General features: G+C 47.3%; 1 protein-coding gene across 2 annotated transcripts; it reads left to right on the forward strand.

Annotated features, from left to right (window-relative positions):
• The first annotated feature begins 66 nt into the window (after positions 1-66).
• On the forward strand, positions 67-21476 carry PHC1 (polyhomeotic homolog 1). 2 transcript variants are annotated; one of them, XM_082666087.1, is made up of 15 exons: positions 67-180; positions 2964-3121; positions 4225-4335; positions 5142-5222; positions 5713-5862; positions 6588-6743; positions 12471-12960; positions 14350-15128; positions 15698-15845; positions 16085-16296; positions 16898-17012; positions 17865-17973; positions 18181-18331; positions 18795-19026; positions 20490-21476. In XM_082666087.1, the coding sequence occupies exons 2-15, from the start codon at positions 3008-3010 to the stop codon at positions 20642-20644; spliced, it is 3003 nt and encodes a 1000-aa protein (XP_082522213.1). In that variant the 5' UTR covers positions 67-180; positions 2964-3007; the 3' UTR covers positions 20645-21476. The 2 variants fall into 2 exon arrangements, with proteins under 2 accessions (XP_082522213.1, XP_082522214.1); XM_082666088.1 differs by having other exon boundaries at positions 6612-6743.
• The last annotated feature ends 35 nt before the right edge of the window (positions 21477-21511 follow it).

Raw genomic sequence — 21511 nt, forward strand, 5'->3', positions numbered from 1 at the left:
GCCGCGCCGGGCGCCTCCCACCCCGCTCTCGGCGCCCCCGCCCCTCCAGGAAGGGGAGGAGGCGAGGGGAGCCCGCCGCGGAGGCCGAGCGAGCCCCCCGCCCAGCCCGGCGCCGGGGGACCCCGGCACGTGAGGTGGACGCCCCCCCGAGAGCGCTCGGGTGCAGAGCCAGGCGCGGAGGTAAGCGGGCGGCCGCGGGCCGGGCAGGGGCAGGACCTCCGGGGGCTTGGCTGCGCGGGGATGTTTCTTCCGCCACCTCGGGCTGTGGAACGCCCCAGGTACCTCCCCCGGCGTCTTTCCCTGCCTACCTCTGGCGCTCGCTCTGCGGTCCTTCCCTCTGCCTGTCCAGCCTCCCGCTCTTCTGTTCATTTCGCTGTGCTCACTGCTGTCCGTCCGTCACCCTAGTTGCTTCTGACCGCTCATTCTCTCATTCATTTTCCCGTCTCTGACTTTGGCTTTCCCATCCGAGCATGCTGTCTAGTTATCTCCCTGCTTTTTCTGGTCCGCTGGGTTCCTCAGCTTCCAGTTCCTCGACTTCTGTCTGTCTCCCCGCTCTCAGTAAGCACATTTCTCCGCTCACTTGGGTCGGTTCACTGCTGGCACCGCTCAGTCGACCCCCGTCCCGCGGTGTGATTGATCCCTCTTGCGAACGTCGTTCTCATCCAGGTTCTAGGTACAACAAGGACCCCTGGGGCGTCTCCTCTCCCTCTTCTTCACATGGCTTCCATTTCTTTGGCACAGCCTTCCCCGAACCACCCCCCTCCTCCCGCCCCCCTTGCTATGCCCCATCCTTCCTACGAGACAGTTTCGTGCTTGGGGAAATTGATTTCCTCCAACTCTTGGCTCGGTAGGCCGAGTACCAGGTCCACTTCAATATCCTCTTCCAGCTCCTTGCCAAAGGTCTGCTCCAACCCAACCACACACGCCCAAATGCTGCCTTTCAGGATGACCGTGGTTTAGTTACTTTGGGGACCTCTATGGGTCAGCTTCTCTTCCAGTTAAATTCTGAAAATTTAAATTCACTGTGCTTCCCAAACTTTTTGTTATCTTCACTTTCTGTATTTAATTTTACAGTCCCAACACTGATCATTAATGAATAGATTTATGTGCCTGGGATCCAGGAATCCTGGTTTTGATGACAGTTTCTCCTGATTTTATTAAAAACTTTAAGCTGGTCCCTTTCCACCTCTTTTCTGTTTCTCACTCTGAAAAATTAATAAGACTTCCATTTTGGGGGGAGATGAGGGATCGTACGTTTTATTAGCATTTTCACCCATGAAGGGAATTAATGTCCCCTCCAGGGTCTCCTCCTGTCTCTGAGTCCAGTGAACTAAGTCTGGTGATCTATACAGCTGTGCCGTGCTGCCTCTAACCCTTACCCACTTTTTTTCTTCACATGCTGATAATGAGGATTCATGGGTCTGTATCTGTTTAGTGCTTTAATATTTTGGCAAAAGATGTGGGGAGAAGATAGACTAGACTTGAAGCCAGTATGATTTCTTCTGTGTACTTCTTGGGTTATATCCGTGTTTGCAGTAACATTTGCTATTCCTGTGCAACTGAATTCTTGGGGAATAACGATGCAATCAGATGATACTGGGAATGGAATCATAAAAAATCTCCCCAACTTTATTTCCAAGCCCAAGCGTTTTGATTTTGTTTACTTTGTTTGTTTTGAATGCAGTCATTAAAATAGATCCACCCTAATAAAACTGTCGACACCCCTTAGCAGAAATTCTGGTTTGATGTTTACATTCCAAAACCAAATTGTGCTGTGCTGATCCGATATTTATAGCGGCTCCACGCCTCAAAAGTAGACAATATAGTATTTAGGTTTAACAGAAAAGGGGAAAAAAAAGAATGAACAAAAAAACCTTATTGTCATTTAGTGCTGCTTCAAAGGCATGTTTCTTCCTACTTCTCATCTGTCTCTTTGCTTGGTTCTTAGCAATGTTTTCATGTCTTTTTGCAAATTTTAGTGTAGACCCCAGAGGGTAAATTCTGACTACTTTAGTGGACTCAAAAGTTGAATCTTATTTTCTTGAAGATTTTCATTGTTGTCTTTACTGTGTTTAATACCTGTAAGTCATTTGTTAAAATGATGTATTATACTTATTTGTGAAGCCTTCCTTGCAAACAGGGAAACTGAGGTTATAAGAAGGGAAAGTGACATGTCCAAGGTGTTACAAGTAGCCTGAGTGGGAACCAGGCAGCTCTTCGGGCGATATGGGCTGTAGGCTAGTTCTTCTGTCTCCTAGTTTTATGCCTTTCTATGATGCATTCAATGTATTGATATCTGTATCTTAAGCCCCTCCATAAAATGATGACAGTGAATACTCAAAGTGAGTGACACTGCCTTAATCATAGATTGTTTTTGGTTTGAAGAAGCATGTCCTAGTGTAAAGATTTGATACTTAACTAGGACAACTTTAACTTCAGAAAACCTCATTTCCACAATTGTAAAGTGGGGATAATTATATTTACTGTAAAGCACTGAGAGATAATGGAGCTGAAGAGCCTCGCCCAGTGAGAGGAGGCACCTAGTGGCTTCTCAGTAAATGGTGACCACTGTTAATAAGATAATGCTGATAATGGTGTTGCACATGCGGAGAGAGATGAGATAACAGTAAATTTTAAATGGGACGATTTTAAACTATTTAAAAGTGTTATGGGGATATAAGGTGGCCTTACTATTAGGAGGAACCGCCTTACATTCTGGCCATTTTATATTTAAGGGCATGAGGGAATAGGTAAAAGTTGTTTATTTTGAGACACTGCTTAGCTTTAAAAGGTGGTGTGGGGAAGTTATGGTTATAAGAGTATATTGAAGATCTGGTAGTTATTAAACTGGAGAAATCATGGTTTATGGAAGAAGAGGAAGGTTCTTAGATAACTTGAATAATGACATGAAATAGTAGTTTGAGATCGGGTGTAAATTTGGATCCTTTGCTGCTTCCATCTAGGTCTCGAGTCGGAGCGCCAGCCTCGGGCTCCCTGGACCTCCATCATGGAGACTGAGAGTGAGCAGAGCTCCAACTCCACCAATGGGAGCTCCGGCTCTGGGGGCAGCTCTCGGCCCCAGATAGCTCAGATGTCACTGTACGAACGGCAAGCAGTGCAGGTGAGGCTTAGCTCTGAGGGGCTGTGATCTGTGAGCATTGGCTTGGGGTGGGCAAGGATGCAGGAAGATAATTGCCCTTGGTTCCTTTCCAGCAAACGCGGGGAGTTGGATTAGGTGACAACTAAGGTCCCTTCCAGTTCTGAGAATCTTAGGAGTTCACAACAGTTTGAGCAAGGAGGCAGAATGAGATTCAGTCTTTAAGGTTTTTATGCCATTCAGTTCATGTTGCTAGATTCTAACTAACCATTTCTCTTTATGGATTGTCAGGTTTTTAATTTTTGGTCTTTCTTGAAAATCATCCTGAGTAATGGAAGTTAAGAACTTTTACTTAAAATATTTTAGCTACTAGAATAACTATGCACATCCTAAGACTGGTCCTAATTATTAAAAAGAATACAGTAGTATCCTGAAGTTAATGTTAAAACTGAATTACCAGTATCATCTTGATAAACACCCATTAGTATTATGCTGTAGGTGTTTGAAAATGCCAGTTACTTGAAAATTTTACCTGATACAATCTTTCATAAGTGACCGTTTACTCTATTTTTCATTGTATCCAACCCCTTAGGATTCTGTCACCTTTATTGTATCCCTAGAATATGGTCTTTTATTTTCTTCTTCTCTTTACATTAATCAACATCCCATTTATTTTCAAACCAGTTTAGTCCTAATTCTTTGTTATATCGTATATTAACAGATTCCTTTTGGGAAATAAGAGTTCATGTGAGTTACACTGCTTTACTTTTCAAGAATAGAGCACAGCAGAATTAACTGCTTGTCTACTTTTTAAGGACTTACTGGTTCTGATATAAAAATGGACAAATCAGATGTTGACAGTTTAACCAGATACCCATCTTCCTTTGTTTCCCTCCTTCCCACATGTCCCTTTCAGAGGATCACAGTGATTTCCATAGAATAGGAGTTAGGAGTGATTCTTCTTTTTTTCCTGGCCACGCCATGCGGCTTGCGGGATGTTAGTTCCCCGACGAGGGATCGAACCCGTGCCCCTGCATTGGGAGCAAGGAATCTTAACCACTGGACCGCCAGGCAAGTCCCAGGAGTGATTCATTCTAAGTGGATTGATCCCCGCTCTTTCTTCCTAGGCTCTGCAGGCACTGCAGCGTCAGCCCAACGCGGCTCAGTATTTCCACCAGTTCATGCTCCAGCAGCAGCTCAGCAATGCCCAGCTGCACAGCCTGGCTGCCGTCCAGCAGGTGAGAGGTCAGCAGCTAGCTGGCCCAGGAGGGAGGGAACAGGCACTACAGGTGGGTCGGGGCACGCTACCTTCTCCGCTGAGCCAGGCTGGAAACAGTCTCCTCTGCCTCCTGTCCTCCTGCAGGAGGCTGAAGGGACCTTAGTGTCTGGGCTCTCAGTAAGAACTGTGGGGAAACTACCTTTTAGAGGTAGCATGGCTTTGTGCTAGACCTGTACCATCCAGTATGGTAGCCGTTAGCCACAGGTAGCTATTGAGCACTTAAAATACAGCTAGTGCAAACGGAGGTGTGCGAAAAGATTTTGGATTTCAGAGACTTAGTGTGAAAAAAAAATTTCAATAGTTTGTTTATGTTGGTTACATGTTGAAATGAGATAGATCAGCTTGAATAAAGTAAATTATTAAAGTTTACTTCTCCTGTTTCTCTTCACTTTTCGAGAAATGTTCATACTAGATTATATATGTGGCTCGTATTATATTTGTATTGATTGGGCAGCACTGGGTTGGACTTAGCAGTGACTCATGACGTCACCTGACCAAAGTTTCTTGCAGCTAAAAGAAAGTGGGAGGAAGAGAGTGGGTTGCCTGCCTGCCCCGGCTGGGTATGTGGGAGTTATTGGGTTAGCATATGTGACAACATGAGGGTAATTGGGATTGTGAAGACACTGGTCCTTGCTCCATAGTAGAGGCTCTCAGTTCTTACCTGAGATCTCTATTATATTTTGTGCCTGTGATCTATTACTGGCAGATTCAGAGCCTTTTCCTTCATTGTCTCTGCTCTTTCTTGTCTTCTTTCCCCTCTAACAGGCCACGATTGCTGCCAGTCGGCAGGCCAGCTCCCCAAACACCAGCCCTGCCCAGCAGCAGACCACCACCACCCAGGCCTCCGTGAGTACTGCCCCTCCCCTCCGAGGGGCTTTCCTCTCTGGGTCTTTGTCTCTGGGTTAAACTACTTTGTGCTGCTGGTCTGAGAGTGTTTATTGAGCCGTCAGTGGTATTTACTGCCCTTACGTAGAGAATATTAGTAAAATGGAAAGTAACCAGCTTGGATCTGTATAGGAGTCTTAACGAGGAGATCTAAGAAAGGAGGAGGAAAATCCTGCGTAGGCGGTAGCAAAGCCTTGAATGAGAAGTAAGGTCGGTTCCGTTTCGTTCCTTTGCCTTCTCAACTGTTACGCTGGTGGTTAGGGACTGGTTTGGTGATACCCTCCAGTAGCCAGATGACAGTAATGGATAGCAAGGTATTATTCATTTCCTCCTGACTCTGTGAAAGTGAGATACTCTGTTCTTGACCGCATCACTCTGAATTTGTCAGTCGTGTATATTTCCTTTTACCTCTCCCCAATCCTGAGTCCTGGTTCCTTTCTGTACCACACAGATCAATCTGGCCACCACGTCGGCCGCCCAGCTCATCAGCCGATCCCAGAGTGTGAGCTCTCCCAGTGCTACCACTTTGACCCAATCTGTGCTACTGGGGAACACCACCTCCCCACCCCTCAACCAGTCCCAGGCCCAGATGTATCTACGGGTAAGCCAAAGCCACAGTCGCTGTTGCCCCAGGGGCATAAATGTCCTGTGTCTTATTGAGTGAAAGCTATTTTTTATTTTTTTGGCCATACCACGCAGCTTATGGGATGTTAGCTCCTCGACTAGGGATTGAACCCGGGCCCGCAGTAGTAAAAGCGCTGGGTCCTAACCACTGACCACCAGGGAATGCCCAGAGTGAAAGCTGTTTTATTTAATCATGGTTACCCAGATGTTTTAAGACAAGCTGATCTGCTTCTTCTGCCTTACTTAACCTCTAGAAGTGATGCTTAGTGTTTACAGGTAGCCTGCAGATTATTGAGATCCTAAGTTAGAAGATGTTCACCTTAGTATTTGAGAAATTTGCGTCAGATAATAGTCTAATCTTTAAACCTATGACTCAAGTACACGAATCCTAAGTGTTATGTCTTGGCCTGTCTGCTTACTATATATAGACACTTGCTCCACAATCCTCATTGTCTCAACTTCTTTGACGTTTGATTCTTTGTTATCAGTGTATAGTTTTATACACGTTCTAGGTTTTCTTCGGATGCTTCATCGCACGTGGAAAATAAGGGTCTCCTGGGTTGGTGTGGAAAGGGGCAGGGCTTAGCTGTTTCGTATCTTCTGTTTATTTTGTCTTGTGGTCCCTCCCTTCCGTCTCTTCTGTCTCTCTTCTTTTCCTCTTGCTCTCTTCCCTCTGCTCGTCCTCTTCCTCCTCCTTGCCAGCCACAGCTGGGAAACCTGTTGCAGGTAAACCGGACCCTGGGCCGGAATGTGCCTCTAGCCTCCCAGCTCATCCTGATGCCCAACGGGGCGGTGGCCGCGGTCCAGCAGGAGGCGCCATCTGCTCAGCCTCCGGGAGTTCACGCAGATGCCGATCAGGTCAGTGGCGACCACTTGACCTGTGGACTGACGCTGGGGAGGGTGAAGGGAATGGCCTCGGACCAGGGCCCACCCTTCCACCCCATTACCACTTTTCAGAATCCTTTTTAAAAAAAATTTCTGTAGAACTTGAATACCTTACACCTTTTTAGTTCTTTGAGTTAGGAAGGGAAGTAGACTTGACTGAAAACAGCCCTGTGGATGTGGGAAGCCTTATTCTTAATACAGCACATATGTCCTTACCCTTCTTTTAGCCCTCCATGGCTCAGTTTCATTCAGGAAGTCTTAGTTCTCTCTTCTTGCAGTACTGTCTCTGTAAGATAAGGGATGGTTGAGGGAATTCTAGTTAGACACACGTGAAGCTGACCTGGCCGAGTTACTGGCAAAACACTTGATTCCTTGTCTTTATGAGTCACTGTAGCTCTCAACCTTCAGCAGTCTGTTTCCGCTCACTGTGTTCGCAGTAAGGTCTTCCTCACCACTGCTTCCCATGCCTTATCTCCAGTGTGTGTGTGTGTGTGTGTGTGTGTGTGTGTGTGTGTGTGTGTGTGTGTGTGTGTGTGTGTGTGTGTGTGTGTGTGTGTGTGTGTGTGTGTGTGTGTGTGTGTGTGTGTACATATATAGAGAGCCTGAATGTTTTAGCTTCTTACGGGTGGGATACAAACTGGGATCTCATAGTACTCGTTTCATTCTTTTAGTTTATCGGTCAGCAAGTAAATATTGCGCTCTCTCTTTTGATGTGCTCAGGTATATACTAGAAACTGGGGGATTGAAAAATGAGTCAAGTCTTCAAAGAGCTTAGAGAAGAAAGAAGTGCAAAAGTAAACAGTACCAACTTTGAGTGATGCAGCAGTTTAGGGAAGAGTTGCCTGCATTTCTTTTCAGTGACTTTTAGGAACATGAACAGATTCTTAAAGGACGGGTAGGATTTGATTTGGGGTAAGAAGAACACTGGAGAGAGAACAGTATGTGTAAAGGCCTATCTCACGTACGTGAAGATGATTTGGGGATGAGTGAATAAAGTGGAGACAGCAGGCCTGTGGCTGGAAAGGTCGTTGTTAGGGAGAAGTCTGAAAGCCAGGTAACTTCACAGGTAGCAGTGGCACTGCTGGCTTGAAAGGCAGATTGATAGGGTCGGGAAACTCCTTGAGAAAGAATCATTTAGGAACACGTGCCTGGAGAAGAAAGAGAAATGAGGGGACCTGCTAAGAAACTGCTGAGGTCATTTAGTTACAAGGTAAGGCCTTTGGTTTAGACTACAGTGATAACTGTGGAATCAGAGGATGAGGTGGAGCCTGCTTCCATAGCAATTCTTCCATTTATCCATCTATTTATTCATCAGATATTTGTGTGTCAGTGTGTGGACGGACAGAGCAGTGGTTGAAAGTGGGAATCTGATGTTTGGGTCAGATTCCAACTCCATGACTTAGTGTGACCCCTGCAAATGGCCTAACATTTTTAGCCACAATTTCTTCATCTATTAAATAGCTGTTATAAAATACTTACCTCAGAGTGTGTCGTGAGGCCCAAGGGAGTTGATGTGTGTAAGCGTTTGAAGAGTGCCTGGACACAGCATAGTGAGTGTTTTTAAGAGTTTAGCCCTCATTACGATCAGATATCAGACGTTCCTTGGCCTTGAATGTCCAAGGTCATGATCACTGGACTGATGGAGATGACACATCATCAAAGCACATTGAACAGATAATCACCTGAATAGTTTAGTGATTGCTTCATTAGAAAGTACAGTGTGCTGGGACTTCCCTGGTGGTGCAGTGGTTAAGAATCCGCCTGCCAATGCAGGGGACACAGGTTCGAGCCCTGGTCCAGGAAGATCCCACATGCCGCGGAGCAACTAAGCCCGTGCGCCACAACTACTGAGCCTGCTCTCTAGAGCCCACGAGCCACGACTACTGAGCCCATGTGCTGCAACTACTGAAGCCCGCCTGCCTAGAGCCCGTGCTCCACAGCAAGAGAAGCCACCGCAACGAGAAGCCCTCGTACCGCAACGAAGAGTAGCCCCCTGTCACCGCAGCTAGAGAAAGCCTGCACGCAGCAACGAAGACCCAATGCAGCCAAAAATAAATAAATAAATTTATATTAAAAAAAAAAGTACAGAGTGCTCTGAAAACATAGAAAGGGACTTAATTTAGCCTTGGGATGGGGGTAGAAGTCAAGAAGGCGTTCCCGAGGAGATGGCAGTTAAATGGGGGCCTGTAGAAGTTAGTCAGGGGAAGACATGGAATGAGAGTGAAGGCAGGGCCCCCCCCATGTCCAGAGACCTGAGGAGGGAAGGGACTTTGTATATTTGAGTCACTAAAAGAAGACCCGTGTTCCTGGAGCCTGGCGCTGGGGGATGGAGATGGCACTGGGGAGGTGGGGGAAACTAATCTTGCAGGGCCTTGGGGACTGTGTGTAGGATTGGGGGCTCTGTGTGAAGGCCAGTGGGAAATGGCAGTGACTTGGAGACTTGAGGGTTTAAAAAATTTTTTTTTTAGTTTAAGGACTATGTTGGCTCCTCTGGAGGATAAATGGAAATGGTGTGAGTGTGAATATAGGGAGGAAAACAGTGTTGTAAGAGTTTAGGGGGAAGACGTTTGGATTAGGTGGTAGCAATGTAGATGGACAGAAATGAGTAGATTGGAGAAAAACTTCGAAGATCATTGGAAAGGGAGGCCTGACCCAGTGGATGGGGGAGTGGGGGGAGGTGCCAGAGCTGGGATCTGACGTGGCCTGAGGGGCCAGGAGCGCTGTGAATGCGATGAAGAATGCCGGGAAGTGGACGCAGGGTGAAGTTCACTTGAGGATGTGCCGACCTAGCAGTGCTTGTGAGCCGCCCACGAGGAGGTCTCGGGTCAGCAGTCTGATGTACACAGTGCTCAGCTCGGAGAAGTCTGACTGAGTTGGAGATGAACAGACAGGAGTAGTGTGCGTGGAGATAAGAGAAGTCAAGCACCGGAAACCGCTTGGGGAGCTGGTACGGATCGAGAAGAGAAAATCCTTCAAGCTGGAGCCCCGAGGTTTAGAATGAGCCCTTAGAAAATAGAGCAGCTCCAGGTGGAGTAGAGGGTGGTGGGCTGGCAGAGGGGAGGAGGCAAGAGTGACAGACAAGATCTGGATTGTGCAGGGTCACGAAGACAAGGGAGCCGAATGTTATGAAAGTGGAGGGGGTCCTCTGTCCAGTTCAGTGGAGAGGGCGGGAGAGCTGGACTTAGGTCTGTGGGTGGAGAGCCCTTCCGGGGGAGTCGGGGGCTGAAGCCAGAGGAGTGGTGTGACTTGAGGAATGACTGGGTGGTGGGAGTCGGTGCGGTGGTTGTAAACAATTATTAAGAGATTAGCAAGAACAGGAGAGGAGGGTGAAGCTGGGCTTGGGAATGGGGTTCCGCTTGGTGATGGCAGGGAGCCAGTAGAGGAGAGGTTGAAGCAGGAGGAGGGGATGGGACCCTCAGCCTGGAGAAGGACGGCCCTTGGCGAGGAGGAAGGAGAGGGAGAGGGGGTGGTAAGTGACGGGGGCAGGTGCAGGGGCAGGTTTGGTGGAACTGCTGAAGCATCGCGCACATCTAGTGGTTTTATTGTCTCTGCTGGAGTGAACAGTGACAGGGGAAAGAGGAAGTGGTTCTGAGGTACAAGGAGAGGAGGAAAGTTTTAAATAGCCATTATGGAAAGGAAGCCGGTTAGAAAAGGTAAGAAGTATATAAGCGCCCCAGCACCCAATCCTGCTGGTTCTTGTAAATCTCTCTCAGAAGCTATTGCCTCTTCTTCTTTATTACTGTTGTCTGAATTCGGGTTCTTTTTGTTTTTCGCCTGAATTACTGTACTAGTTTCCTAATTGGTCTCTTGACTTCAGCCATATCTACTTCTAATCCTCTCCCACATTACTAACAGAATAAGTTTTTTAATAAGGAGATATATGTTGTTACTAACATTATTTTTAATTGTACCTCTGGTGTACAGAATTTGATAAATCATAATCCTTGGCTCATGGCCTCCTCTCATCAATGGTCTACTTTTTAAAAATATTTACTCAGTAAGTTTTAATCATGTAATAAGCCATCCCCAGTTCCATCCACTGCCTCCCCTTACCCATGATTCCTGGGTTCATCCTTCCCTGTGTCCCTTTTTATATAGTTTTATTGCCTTTACGTATATTTCTAAAATGTACTTTTATTATGGAACATTTCAGACATAAACAAAAATATAAAGAAATATGAATCTCCATGTACTTAACCATCCAGCGTCAGCATTTATAAACATGTGGCCAATCTCTCCAGACCCCCTTCCCTTCACCTGTGGATTATTCAGAAGCAAATTCCAGATACCATATCATTCATATATATATATATATATATATATACACACACACACACACACACACACACACACATATGTCTAATTTATATTTAAATTTATAAGGTACTTGTGTGTAGTCTTTTTGGGAATGATTTCTTAATAGCTTATTGTCAAAATCCGTCTGTATTGTTGTATGTCATTGTACTTTATTCATTTTGATTTCTATGTAATATTCCATCGTGTAAATATACTACACATCTTAATTCATCTTCTCTTCTGATTATGGCCATTCAGTTGGTTTCCAGGCTTTTATTATCATGACTAGTGCTGCTGTGACCATTCTTAACACAAGCCACCCATTGTATACGGCGAGCATTTCTCTTATGGGATTCCTGGGTTATTAGAGTGTGTGTGAATAGTCACCTTTAGGATATGATGCCAAACTGTTTTCCAAAGTGGTTGTACTGATTTATAGTTTCATCAGCAGTGTTTAAAAGAATAGTTTCGACTATAGATTTGATCACGATGATTCTGATGCATATTCTTCAGTGGCTTCCTGTAATCCATTAAGTGCTCATCATTCCTTCTCTCTGTTCATACCTTGGAGCACTTACTATCTGTCAGGCACTGTGCTAGGTGCTGGGAATATAACAACAAAGAAGATGGAGAAACTTTGTTTCCAAAGTAAAGTTCAGGCTCTCTTTATTTTAACACACCAGGCCCTTCGAGATCTGTCTCTTTCTAGCCTCAACCTACCTTCCTAGCTTCATTTCTTGCCATTTCCTCTAGTTCACCCCAAACATAATGAAGTATTTATAATTTCCAAAAATGCTGTGCTCTTTCTTGGCTCAGTGGTCTTGCAGTGTTGTCACCTATGTCTTCAAACCCCTGCCTTCACTATTACCTGTTGGTTCTCAGCTCAGACATCACCTGTTTTAGGACGTCTTCGCTAATCTCCCTAGTCTGAGTTAATCTCCTCTCTGTGCTCATGTAGCACTGTGTGCCTATCTGTGCATAGTGTAATTTGGTTTTCTTGTCTTTTTTAGTAGAAAGTACTCATTAAAAGCAGGGGCTCGTGTCTTTCATCTCTGCATTCCCAGTATCCAGTGTGGTACCTGAAGCATAGTAGATGTTCTGTAGATGTTGAATGAATGAATGGAGAGGAAAGGGAAAATCGGAGACATTTTGAAGGAATAAAATAACCAAACTAGATGATGGATTTGATAGTGAGTGAAGGAGCCTGAAAAATCAAATATGACTTGAGTCCCTCCCTGGGAAGGCCTTCACTGTGTACGTTTGTATAGGACGGGGTACGAGTTGAGGGGGGCTGTGGAATATCTGTAGCTGTCGTCACTGCTTCGGAATCAGTCACAGAAATCTTTACCCTGAGTGCCCCCTGTTCCCCTTTTCTCAGTCTGTCTTTTGCTTCTTATCTTTCAGGTGCAGAACTTGGCAGTCAGGAACCAACAGGCCTCAGCCCAAGGACCCCAAATGCAAGGCTCTGCTCAGAAGGCCATTCCTCCTGGAGCCTCCCCTGTCTCCAGCCTCTCCCAGGCCTCTAGCCAGGCCCTCGCTGTGGCTCAGGCTTCCTCTGGGGCCTCAGGCCAGTCCCTCAACCTTAGTCAAGCTGGTGGAGGCAGTGGGAATAGCATCCCAGGGTCCATGGGTCCAGGTGGCCAGACACCTGGGGGCTTGGGTCAGTTGCCTTCCTCAGGAATGGGTGGTGGTGGGAGCTGTCCCAGGAAGGGCACAGGAGTGGTGCAGCCCTTGCCTGCAGCCCAGGCAGTGACTGTGAGTCAGGGCAGCCAGACAGAAGCAGAAAGTGCAGCGGCCAAGAAGGCAGAAGCAGATGGGACTGGTCAGCAGAGCGTGGGCATGAACCTGACACGGACAGCCACACCTGCTCCCAGCCAGACCCTTATTAGCTCAGGTAAGCTGTCACCTCTCATAATGTCATTGTTCTCTCGGGACTTGTTTGAAATCGTCAGAGTACATATCTTTGCCATTTTTCCTGCTTGTCTTGGTCCCGGACTAGTGGAAGGAAAGAGAATCTCATCAACCTTGATCATATTAGTCCAGGGAGACAGGACGACAGGTAACAGAGATGGATCTTGTCTGTTTCCACCAGGCAGCAGTCAGTTTACAAGTTGCCTTGTCCTCTCTTTCTTAGGTCCTGAGTTATTCAGTTTACTCACTCGAACCCTTCATTCACTTGGTTCTTTTTGAATTGCCTACTATGTTCTAGGAGGTGCTGGGACACACCTTTGAAAAACAGACTCCTCTGCTCACGGAGCTTACAGTTTAGCATAAGGGATGTGTTTAATGTTGGTTAGTTGGCCCAGTGTAGAGCAGAGGCTGTATAGGTGCCTTAGAGCACTTAGGATGAGCAAATAGAGCCATGGTTTAATACAGTCAACTTGTGATCATCTGTATCAATGATAAGGATAAAAAAGAATAAATAATGCCAAATAGTTCTTGATTTCAGACTGTGTATAGAGTTAGATGTGTGCACCTTACTTGGCAATGTTTATTTTTGCCTTCCTTGTTTCTAGTTCTTTAGTTGTTGCTATATTTGAATAATGTATTCACAAAATGTAACAGTTAATTATCAGTTTAATACCTAGTATTTACACACTGTAGCACTTCTGTTACCGAAGTGCTTTCATTTCACATATATCCTCTGGACGCTCTGGTAGAGTATGGAGCGGGGAGATCCCAACTCTAGTTTACAGTGGAGGAAACTGGGTAAAGTCCGAGCTCGCAGCTGCTGACTCGTAAGACATCTTCTCATAGGCGGTGACCCAAACTGATACATGTTGGAGACCGAGGCATTCACGGGAAGATGTTGGTATCTTTACCTCTGTGGATGTTTATTATTTCAGTGACTGCTAAGTGTTTCTCATGTGTCAGGCCCTGGGCTGGGTTCTAGGGATGTAAAAATGAATGAAACATGGCTTCAGTGCTTGAGGAGCTGAGTCTAATCGTGGAGAGGATGGGCCCGCCGTTGTCCTTGCTGAGTGCAAAGTAACAGAATTTAAGTAGAGCAAAAAAGTAAAAGTCAGATAAACGCAAGAAGTTACCGAGGACTGTTAACTGCTCGAGCAAGAGTGGTCTCTCCTGGAAACCTTTAAGACTGGGGTAGTTGGTAACGTCAGACTAGGAAGGAGTGTGAGCCAAGCAGCCGCCCGGGCCCCTCCAGGCTCGCCTTCCATTCGCCGTCTGGGTCCGCCTCGGAAGGGTGCTCTGGCTTCCCATTCCTGGGGCTACTGCTGATTTTCTGCCCCCCTCCCTCTTTGTCGCTTCGGGGCTGTCCCCGCAGCCACCTACACGCAGATCCAGCCCCACTCCCTGATCCAGCAGCAGCAGCAGATCCACCTGCAGCAGAAGCAGGTGGTGATCCAGCAGCAGATCGCCATCCACCACCAGCAGCAGTTCCCGCACCGCCAGGCGCAGCTGCTGCACACGGCCACCCACCTCCAGCTGGCCCAGCAGCAGCAGCAGCAGCAGCAGCAGCAGCAGCAGCAGCAGGCCGCGCCCCTCCCTGCCCCCCCGCCCCCGCAGGGCCCCCCTGCCCAGCAGGCCCCGCCTTCGCAGTCCCAGCAGCCAGCCCAGACTCTGGTTGTCCAGCCCATGCTGCAGTCTTCGCCCTTGTCGCTCCCTCCTGACCCAGCCCCCAAGCCCCCCGTCCCCATCCAGTCCAAGCCACCTGTGGCCCCTGTCAAGCCTCCTCAGCTGGGGGCTGCCAAGATGTCAGCCACCCAGCAACCTCCGCCCCACATCCCCGTGCAAGTCGTAGGCACTCGGCAGCCAGGTACAGCCCAGGCCCAGGCTTTGGGGCTGGCCCAGCTGGCAGCCGCCGTGCCTGCTTCCCGGGGGATGACAGGCACAGTGCAGCCTGGCCAGGCCCACGTGGCCTCTTCGCCACCTTCATCCCAGGCCCCTGGTGCGCTGCAGGAGGGCCCGCCCGCGTTGGCTTCGGGGATGACCCTGGCTCCTGTGCAGGGGACGGCACATGTGGTGAAGGGGGCGGCTACCGCCTCCTCGCCTGTTGTGGCCCAGGTCCCTGCCGCCTTCTACATGCAGTCTGTGCACCTGCCGGTGAGTGATGCCTGATGGCTTTGAGGGCACTATCATCCTTGAGAGGACCTGAGTTTAATTTAGGAGGGGAATAAGGAGTTAGGAAGGTTAAGATACTGGTATTGATCACTGCTTCTTTTGTAAGAGAGAGACATGTTCATGGAAGGTTAAGATCCTGGCACGCACTTCTTCCTTTTGTAAGAGGGAGACATTAGTGTAGATAATACCTGAAGTTCATACTCCTAAATTTGCCACTGAAATTCTGTGTTTTTGGACCTGTACTAAGTTATATCAAGATATAGCCTTAACCACCAAAATTGATTTTTAGAAAAACAACAGTTAGTGGTTGGGCTGTTGATGAACCCAGGGTCTCCAGGTCTACGTGAGGACCTGGAGAAAATGTTGTATTTTTTGTCTTGATGTAGAAGTTACACTTCTTGGGAATGACCAGAAATTTTACTGTACTGTGGGAAGTATACAAATTGGGGAATCTAGAACTAAGAAAATTTTCTCTGACAGTATGGGAATAATTGTGTTTTCTTGTTACCCTTCACTCATAAATCTTTTCTTTCCTGTTCTTCACTTTATAGGGCAAACCCCAGACATTGCCTGTCAAACGCAAGGCTGAGTCAGAGGAGGAGAGAGACGATATCTCCACGTTGAGTTCAATGCTTCCTGCGAAGGCGTCTCCGGTAGTAGAGAGCCCGAAGGCCATGGAGGAGAAGGGCGGTCTTGGAGGTGAGTAACTGGCTTCTGCAGTGCTGCTGGAGTACATAGAAATTAGAGGAAAGTTCTGAGTGAGCTGAAAGATCACTCTGCCTCAGTAGGCTTGGTGGAGTAGATCCAAACACGGGGAATCCAGGGTGAATGATCAAAAGGGAACATGTATTACTGTGGAAGATCAGGCTGACCTGGCTCATAGATGGATCAGCTAGGTCATCCCCTACCTGTCCCTGAATCTTGTGTTTATTTTCCAGACAAAGCTGAACCAGTGACCAGTGTGAATGCTGGTACCCCGAGCAGTGATGTAGTAGCCTTGGCTCCTGCCCCGTCAGCACCGCCTCCCACGCTGGCCATGGTGTCCAGACAGATGGGTGACTCCAAGCCCCCACAGGCCATTGTGAAGCCCCAGATTCTCACCCACATCATCGAAGGCTTCGTTATCCAGGAAGGAGCAGAACCTTTTCCGGTGAGGGCAGGGCCAGAAGGTGGGGCTTGGTCTGATTGTTGTCTTTTCAAACTCCACGAAATCAAAAGGCTCAGAACTATTTAATTATTAGCGAATGGTTCAATTCTGTTGTTTGTATGGTTAGTTGTAAAGAAGGAAGTGAAGAGAAGAAAGAATATGTAGACTAGAAAGTGAAAATGTTGGGAAGAGGAGAAGAAAAGGAAGAAAGTGACCTCTAAAGCTGTCGTGTTTAGTTAGACAAATTAGGTTGTTTTATAGTGAAGAAAATTGTGGTAGAGAAGTTAAGAGAGTTTTCTGGATACCATGAGTTGCAGAACCAGGACTTAGAACACAGGTATCTTGACTCCTAGTATGTTCCCTACAATTTAGGAAGGAAAAGGACAAAATAGGGAGCCCAGGTAGGAACCTGTTCTCCAGTGGCTTATCTGAAAAAAGCCAGTTAGAGGCTTTTGATTGCTATATTGAAAATGGTTTTCTCTGCATCGGACTTGGTCATTAACTCAGAACTCTGGGCAGAGACATGGTGGTGAAAAATGGTGGGGAAAGCTATAGGGAAGCAGAAAGGAATTAGGCTAACTTAACTAACCTTTTTCTGGGACAGGTGGGTTGTTCTCAGTTACTGAAAGAGTCTGAGAAGCCACTGCAGACTGGCCTCGTGACAGGGCTGAATGAGAATCAGTCGGGTGGCCCCTTAGGTGGGGACAGCCCATCTGCTGGTAAGTATTTATTTAGAGACCCATCTGGGGAAGGAGGCTGATGGAGATGTGTTTGAGGACTTAGTGTAAAATAGGAATTATCTATTTAAAGTGGGAATTACGTGAAGTCCATCCACGCTGAGAAACCAGAAGCCACATCATATAACAGAATACGTAGACTCACACAAAAGTTGTTCCATAGGATAGAATTAAGGGGAATTTTATCAAGCTAGTAATCTGTTGAATTATTTACTATGAGGATATATTTTTCAAAAGACGATCTAAAATAGGCTATTTCTGGGAATTCCCTGGCCGTTCAGTGGTTAGGACGCCACGCTTCCACTGAAGGGGGCACGGTTTGATCCCTGGTTGGGGAACTAAGATCCTGCATGTTGCAGGGTGCGGCCAAAAAAAAAAAAAAAAAAAAAAAAAAAAACAGGCTATATCTTAATTTCCAGTTCTCCTTATTCTAGATTCTGTACTACATGTTAAGGAGTCCTGTTCACATTTCCCCCCCTGCTTTTGGAAACTTCTGTGGGAGAGAGGTCTTATGTCTTTCCAGGCATTAAGTAATCCTTTCCTCTCTCCTGTTCAGAAATGCAGTCTTGTCTGAAATCTGAGATTATGAGTCAGGATAATATTAGTCATTTAAAGTGGAAATCGTCTGGCTTAAGGTTAGGAAGACTGTGACGTTCTTGAGGGACAGTTCTTTACGGTTCTGGATCTTGAACTTTGTTTTAGGGAGATTCTCAATTAGGTTGAGTAGGTCTTTGGGGGGAACCCTGAGAGTAATTAGAGTCCAGCGCTGGGCCTGATGGGGGCCTGAGTGGCAGCAGAAACCGATGCAGCCCTCCCGCGCTGCCTTGTTTTCAGAGCTCGATAAGAAGGCGAACCTCCTGAAGTGCGAGTACTGTGGGAAGTACGCCCCTGCAGAGCAGTTTCGCGGCTCCAAGAGATTCTGCTCCATGACTTGCGCAAAGAGGTACTGTAGGCACCCCGCCTCACCCCCCTCCATCTAACCTTACACCCCTTCCCTAGGATCTGCTCAAGGCTCATAGTTAATGTCTCCTCGGCTTTCATTCCCTTCCCCAAATCGGCCCTTAAAATCCCAGTTCACATTTAGTGCAGGGGAGCAAGGCGGTCCTCTCTGGTAGCACTCATGACCTCCTGTACGTGCCCCGACCTGTAGGTATAATGTGAGCTGTAGCCACCAATTCCGGCTGAAGAGGAAAAAAATGAAAGAGTTTCAAGAAGCCAACTATGCCCGCGTTCGTCGGCGCGGACCCCGCCGCAGCTCCTCCGACATCGCCCGTGCCAAGATCCAGGGCAAGCGTCACCGGGTGAGCTGCCGGTGCGGGGCGCACTACCTCAGAAATGGGCCTTTTTCCTTCCTCTTCCGCACGGGGCAGTTCCTTTGCCCAGCTAAAATGAGTATGAGACCAGAACTCCGGTTTTGCATTGATTGCCTTACTCCAAATTCCAAGAGATCCTGACCTGTGTCTCTTCTCACCTTACTGGTTGCCTGTCTGTTAATCCTTATGCCGTGTTTGAGGAGGGAAAATCTAGGGCAGTCGTTGGTAGAAGGGGAGAACCGAGAGAGGGATACAGTTCATACTTGAAAGGCACTCGAGAGCGGACTGGTGACTTCGGGCATTTGCACGTGAAGTACAGCTTATTTCACTTGTGCTAAGATTAGTTTTTCCTCTGTGCCCGATAGTAATCCAAACCCAGGGTGGCTGGGGAAAGGAGAGGGAAACCTCATGACACTGTTACTTGTGACCTGTTTCGCGTTTTTTTCTGTAGGGTCAAGAGGACTCTAGCCGGGGTTCAGATAATTCCAGTTACGATGAAGCACTCTCTCCAACATCTCCTGGGCCTTTATCCGTGCGAGCAGGGCATGGAGAACGTGACCTGGGGAACCCCAATACAGCTCCGCCTACACCAGAATTACATGGCATCAACCCTGTGTTCCTGTCCAGTAATCCTAGCCGTTGGAGCGTAGAGGAGGTGTATGAGTTTATTGCTTCTCTACAAGGTATTGCAGGCCTGTCCACCAGGACCCAGGTCACCTATATTGCTTCATTTTCCTACAGTTTTCTTTAGGTCATCCCACAGGGGCTTTTGTAACTGGAAATGTAACGGACTTAAGCAGTAGAGGCTTAAGTATGGTATGACGAAGGCTCTACTCTTGGTATTTATTCCGGTTTTGTCCACAGCCTGGTTTCCCAGTTTTCCTGGGTTGACTGTCCTCTGCTATGTCAGTAATTTTGCAACAGTTGATTTTCATCTATGATTCTTAACCAATAATTTTTAAAGTATTTTTTTATGTGTGATTAATTGGGATACCCACCATGGATAAAAGACTTTTCTCAGCGGAGAAGGGGATTAGGAAATAATGGGCCATTGTTGCCCTGCTCTCTTCAAGGCAGGATTATTTATAAGCTATTCTTTTTTTTTTAAAAATAAATTTATTTATTTAATTTATAATTTTTGGCTGTGTTGGGTCTTCGTTGCTGTGTGCGGGCTTTCTCTAGTTGCGGCGAGCGGGCGCCGCTCCTCACTGCGGTGCACGGGCTTCTCATTGCAGTGGCTTCTCTTGTTGCGGAGCATGGGCTGCTCTAGGTGCGCGGGCTGAGTAGTTGTGGCACACGGGCTCTAGAGCGCAGGCTCAGTAGTTGTGGCGCACAGGCTTAGTTGCTCCGTGACATGTGGGATCTTCCCGGACCAGGGCTCGAACCCGTGTCCCCTGCATTGGCAGATAAGCTATTCTTGACAAAGGGATGGCTTTCTCCAGCAGGAAAACCATCCTACCCTTCTTGGTATTTTGTTTGAATTCTGGGCCCTTAAAGATGTCAAGACGGCTCTTAACTTTGATTTTCTTGCCAGTGTCAAAGAAAACATATATATATTGCTCCCTCCCTTTGCCCCCCTCAGGTTATCTGAATGAAGGTATCTCTCTGGTTGAACAACTTAGGTGTTTTATCTTGGCTCTTTTTTTAAAAAAAAAATAGTTAATACTTCGGCTGCGTTGGGTCTTCATTGCTGCGCATGGGCTTTCTCTAGTTGTGGCAAGCAGGGGCCGCTCCTCGCTACGGTGCATGGGCTTCTCGTTGTGGTGGCTTCTCGTTGTGGAGCACGGGCTGTAGGTGCGTGGGCCTCAGCGGTTGCAGCATCTGGGCTCAGCGGTTGTGGCTTGCGGGCTCTAGAGCGCAGGCTCAGTAGTTGTGGCACACGGGCTTAGTTGCTTTGCGGCATGTGGGATCTTCCCGGACCAGGGATCGGACCCACGTCCCCTGCATTGGCAGGCGGATTCTTAACCACTGTGCCACCAGGGAAGTCCATGTCTTGGCTCTTTTTGTTTTTATAAATAGCCAGTTGCTCTGATTTCATTTTGCTTCCAAAGCTTGCCATGTCAGGCCACTGTATTACTGAATTTAGGACAAGTACTTTGGTGCTACCGTGTAGTTTCTCATACATATTCCCATCATTTCCTTCTAGGCTGCCAAGAGATTGCAGAGGAGTTTCGTTCCCAGGAGATTGATGGACAGGCCCTTTTATTACTTAAAGAGGAACATCTTATGAGTGCCATGAACATCAAGCTGGGCCCTGCCCTCAAGATCTGCGCCAAGATAAACGTCCTCAAGGAGACCTAAGGTGGCCCTCTTGCACAAACCAGCCTAAGGCAGACACTCCCCACTGTCCAGGTTATAACCTGGTGCCAGCAGAGACTTCACAGGGAAGACAGAGCTGTTCCAATTCTGTATGTCTTCTGTAGAGGGGATTACTGAGACAGGGAAGACAAGTGCAAGAATTGGTCGCTGGTGCTACATGGTGGCAGCTTTGACATTTCTCTGGGTTCTACTTTATTTTTTAAATCTTTACGATTCTCACCTACCCTAATCCAATCTTTATAAAAGAGGCAGTCTAGAGAACTAGGACTGCTTGGCCTTATCCCGGAGCGGAGTGTCTAGCCAGGGTCAGAATTCTCCTAGAGGAGGAATGTACAGTATGGTGAGGCAAGGAAGTGGGTGGAATGTAGGTGTGCCTCAGCAGTGGGGGAGCTAGGGTTTTCTAGCTTGTGTGACACAAGTAGCAAAATCTGGCACTCCCTCTTCCCTCTGGATCGTGTGACTGTAGCTGTGGCCCAGAGTTTTGTTGTCACTCCCTTAGTATTGGATATTTTCTCCTGCATCCACGGCAGGGTCACCAGCCAGGGTAGAGACTGGGTTGGCATCATTCTGATTTGCTGCAGGGACTAAAAGTTTTGGGCACACATGTGGCTGTTGTCTTTCTTTCCGCATCCCCCTGCTCCTTTCCAGTTTATCTGTTGTCTCCTACCCCACCTTTCTTTTCCATTCCAACTCTGCTCTGTCCTATAGCTTTATAAAGCAGGAGCGCGTGGGACTGAGGTCAGGAATAGAAGTACCTGCCTTAGGCGCTATACCTTATACAACAAAAATATTAAATATTTTTTTTCCTCCTCAGTAAAAGGATGAAAATTGGTCTCAGTTGTCTGTTAC

Source organism: Grampus griseus, assembly GCF_964374135.1.
Source record: "Grampus griseus genome assembly, chromosome: 11".
In the NCBI taxonomy this organism is placed as follows: domain Eukaryota; kingdom Metazoa; phylum Chordata; class Mammalia; order Artiodactyla; family Delphinidae; genus Grampus; species Grampus griseus.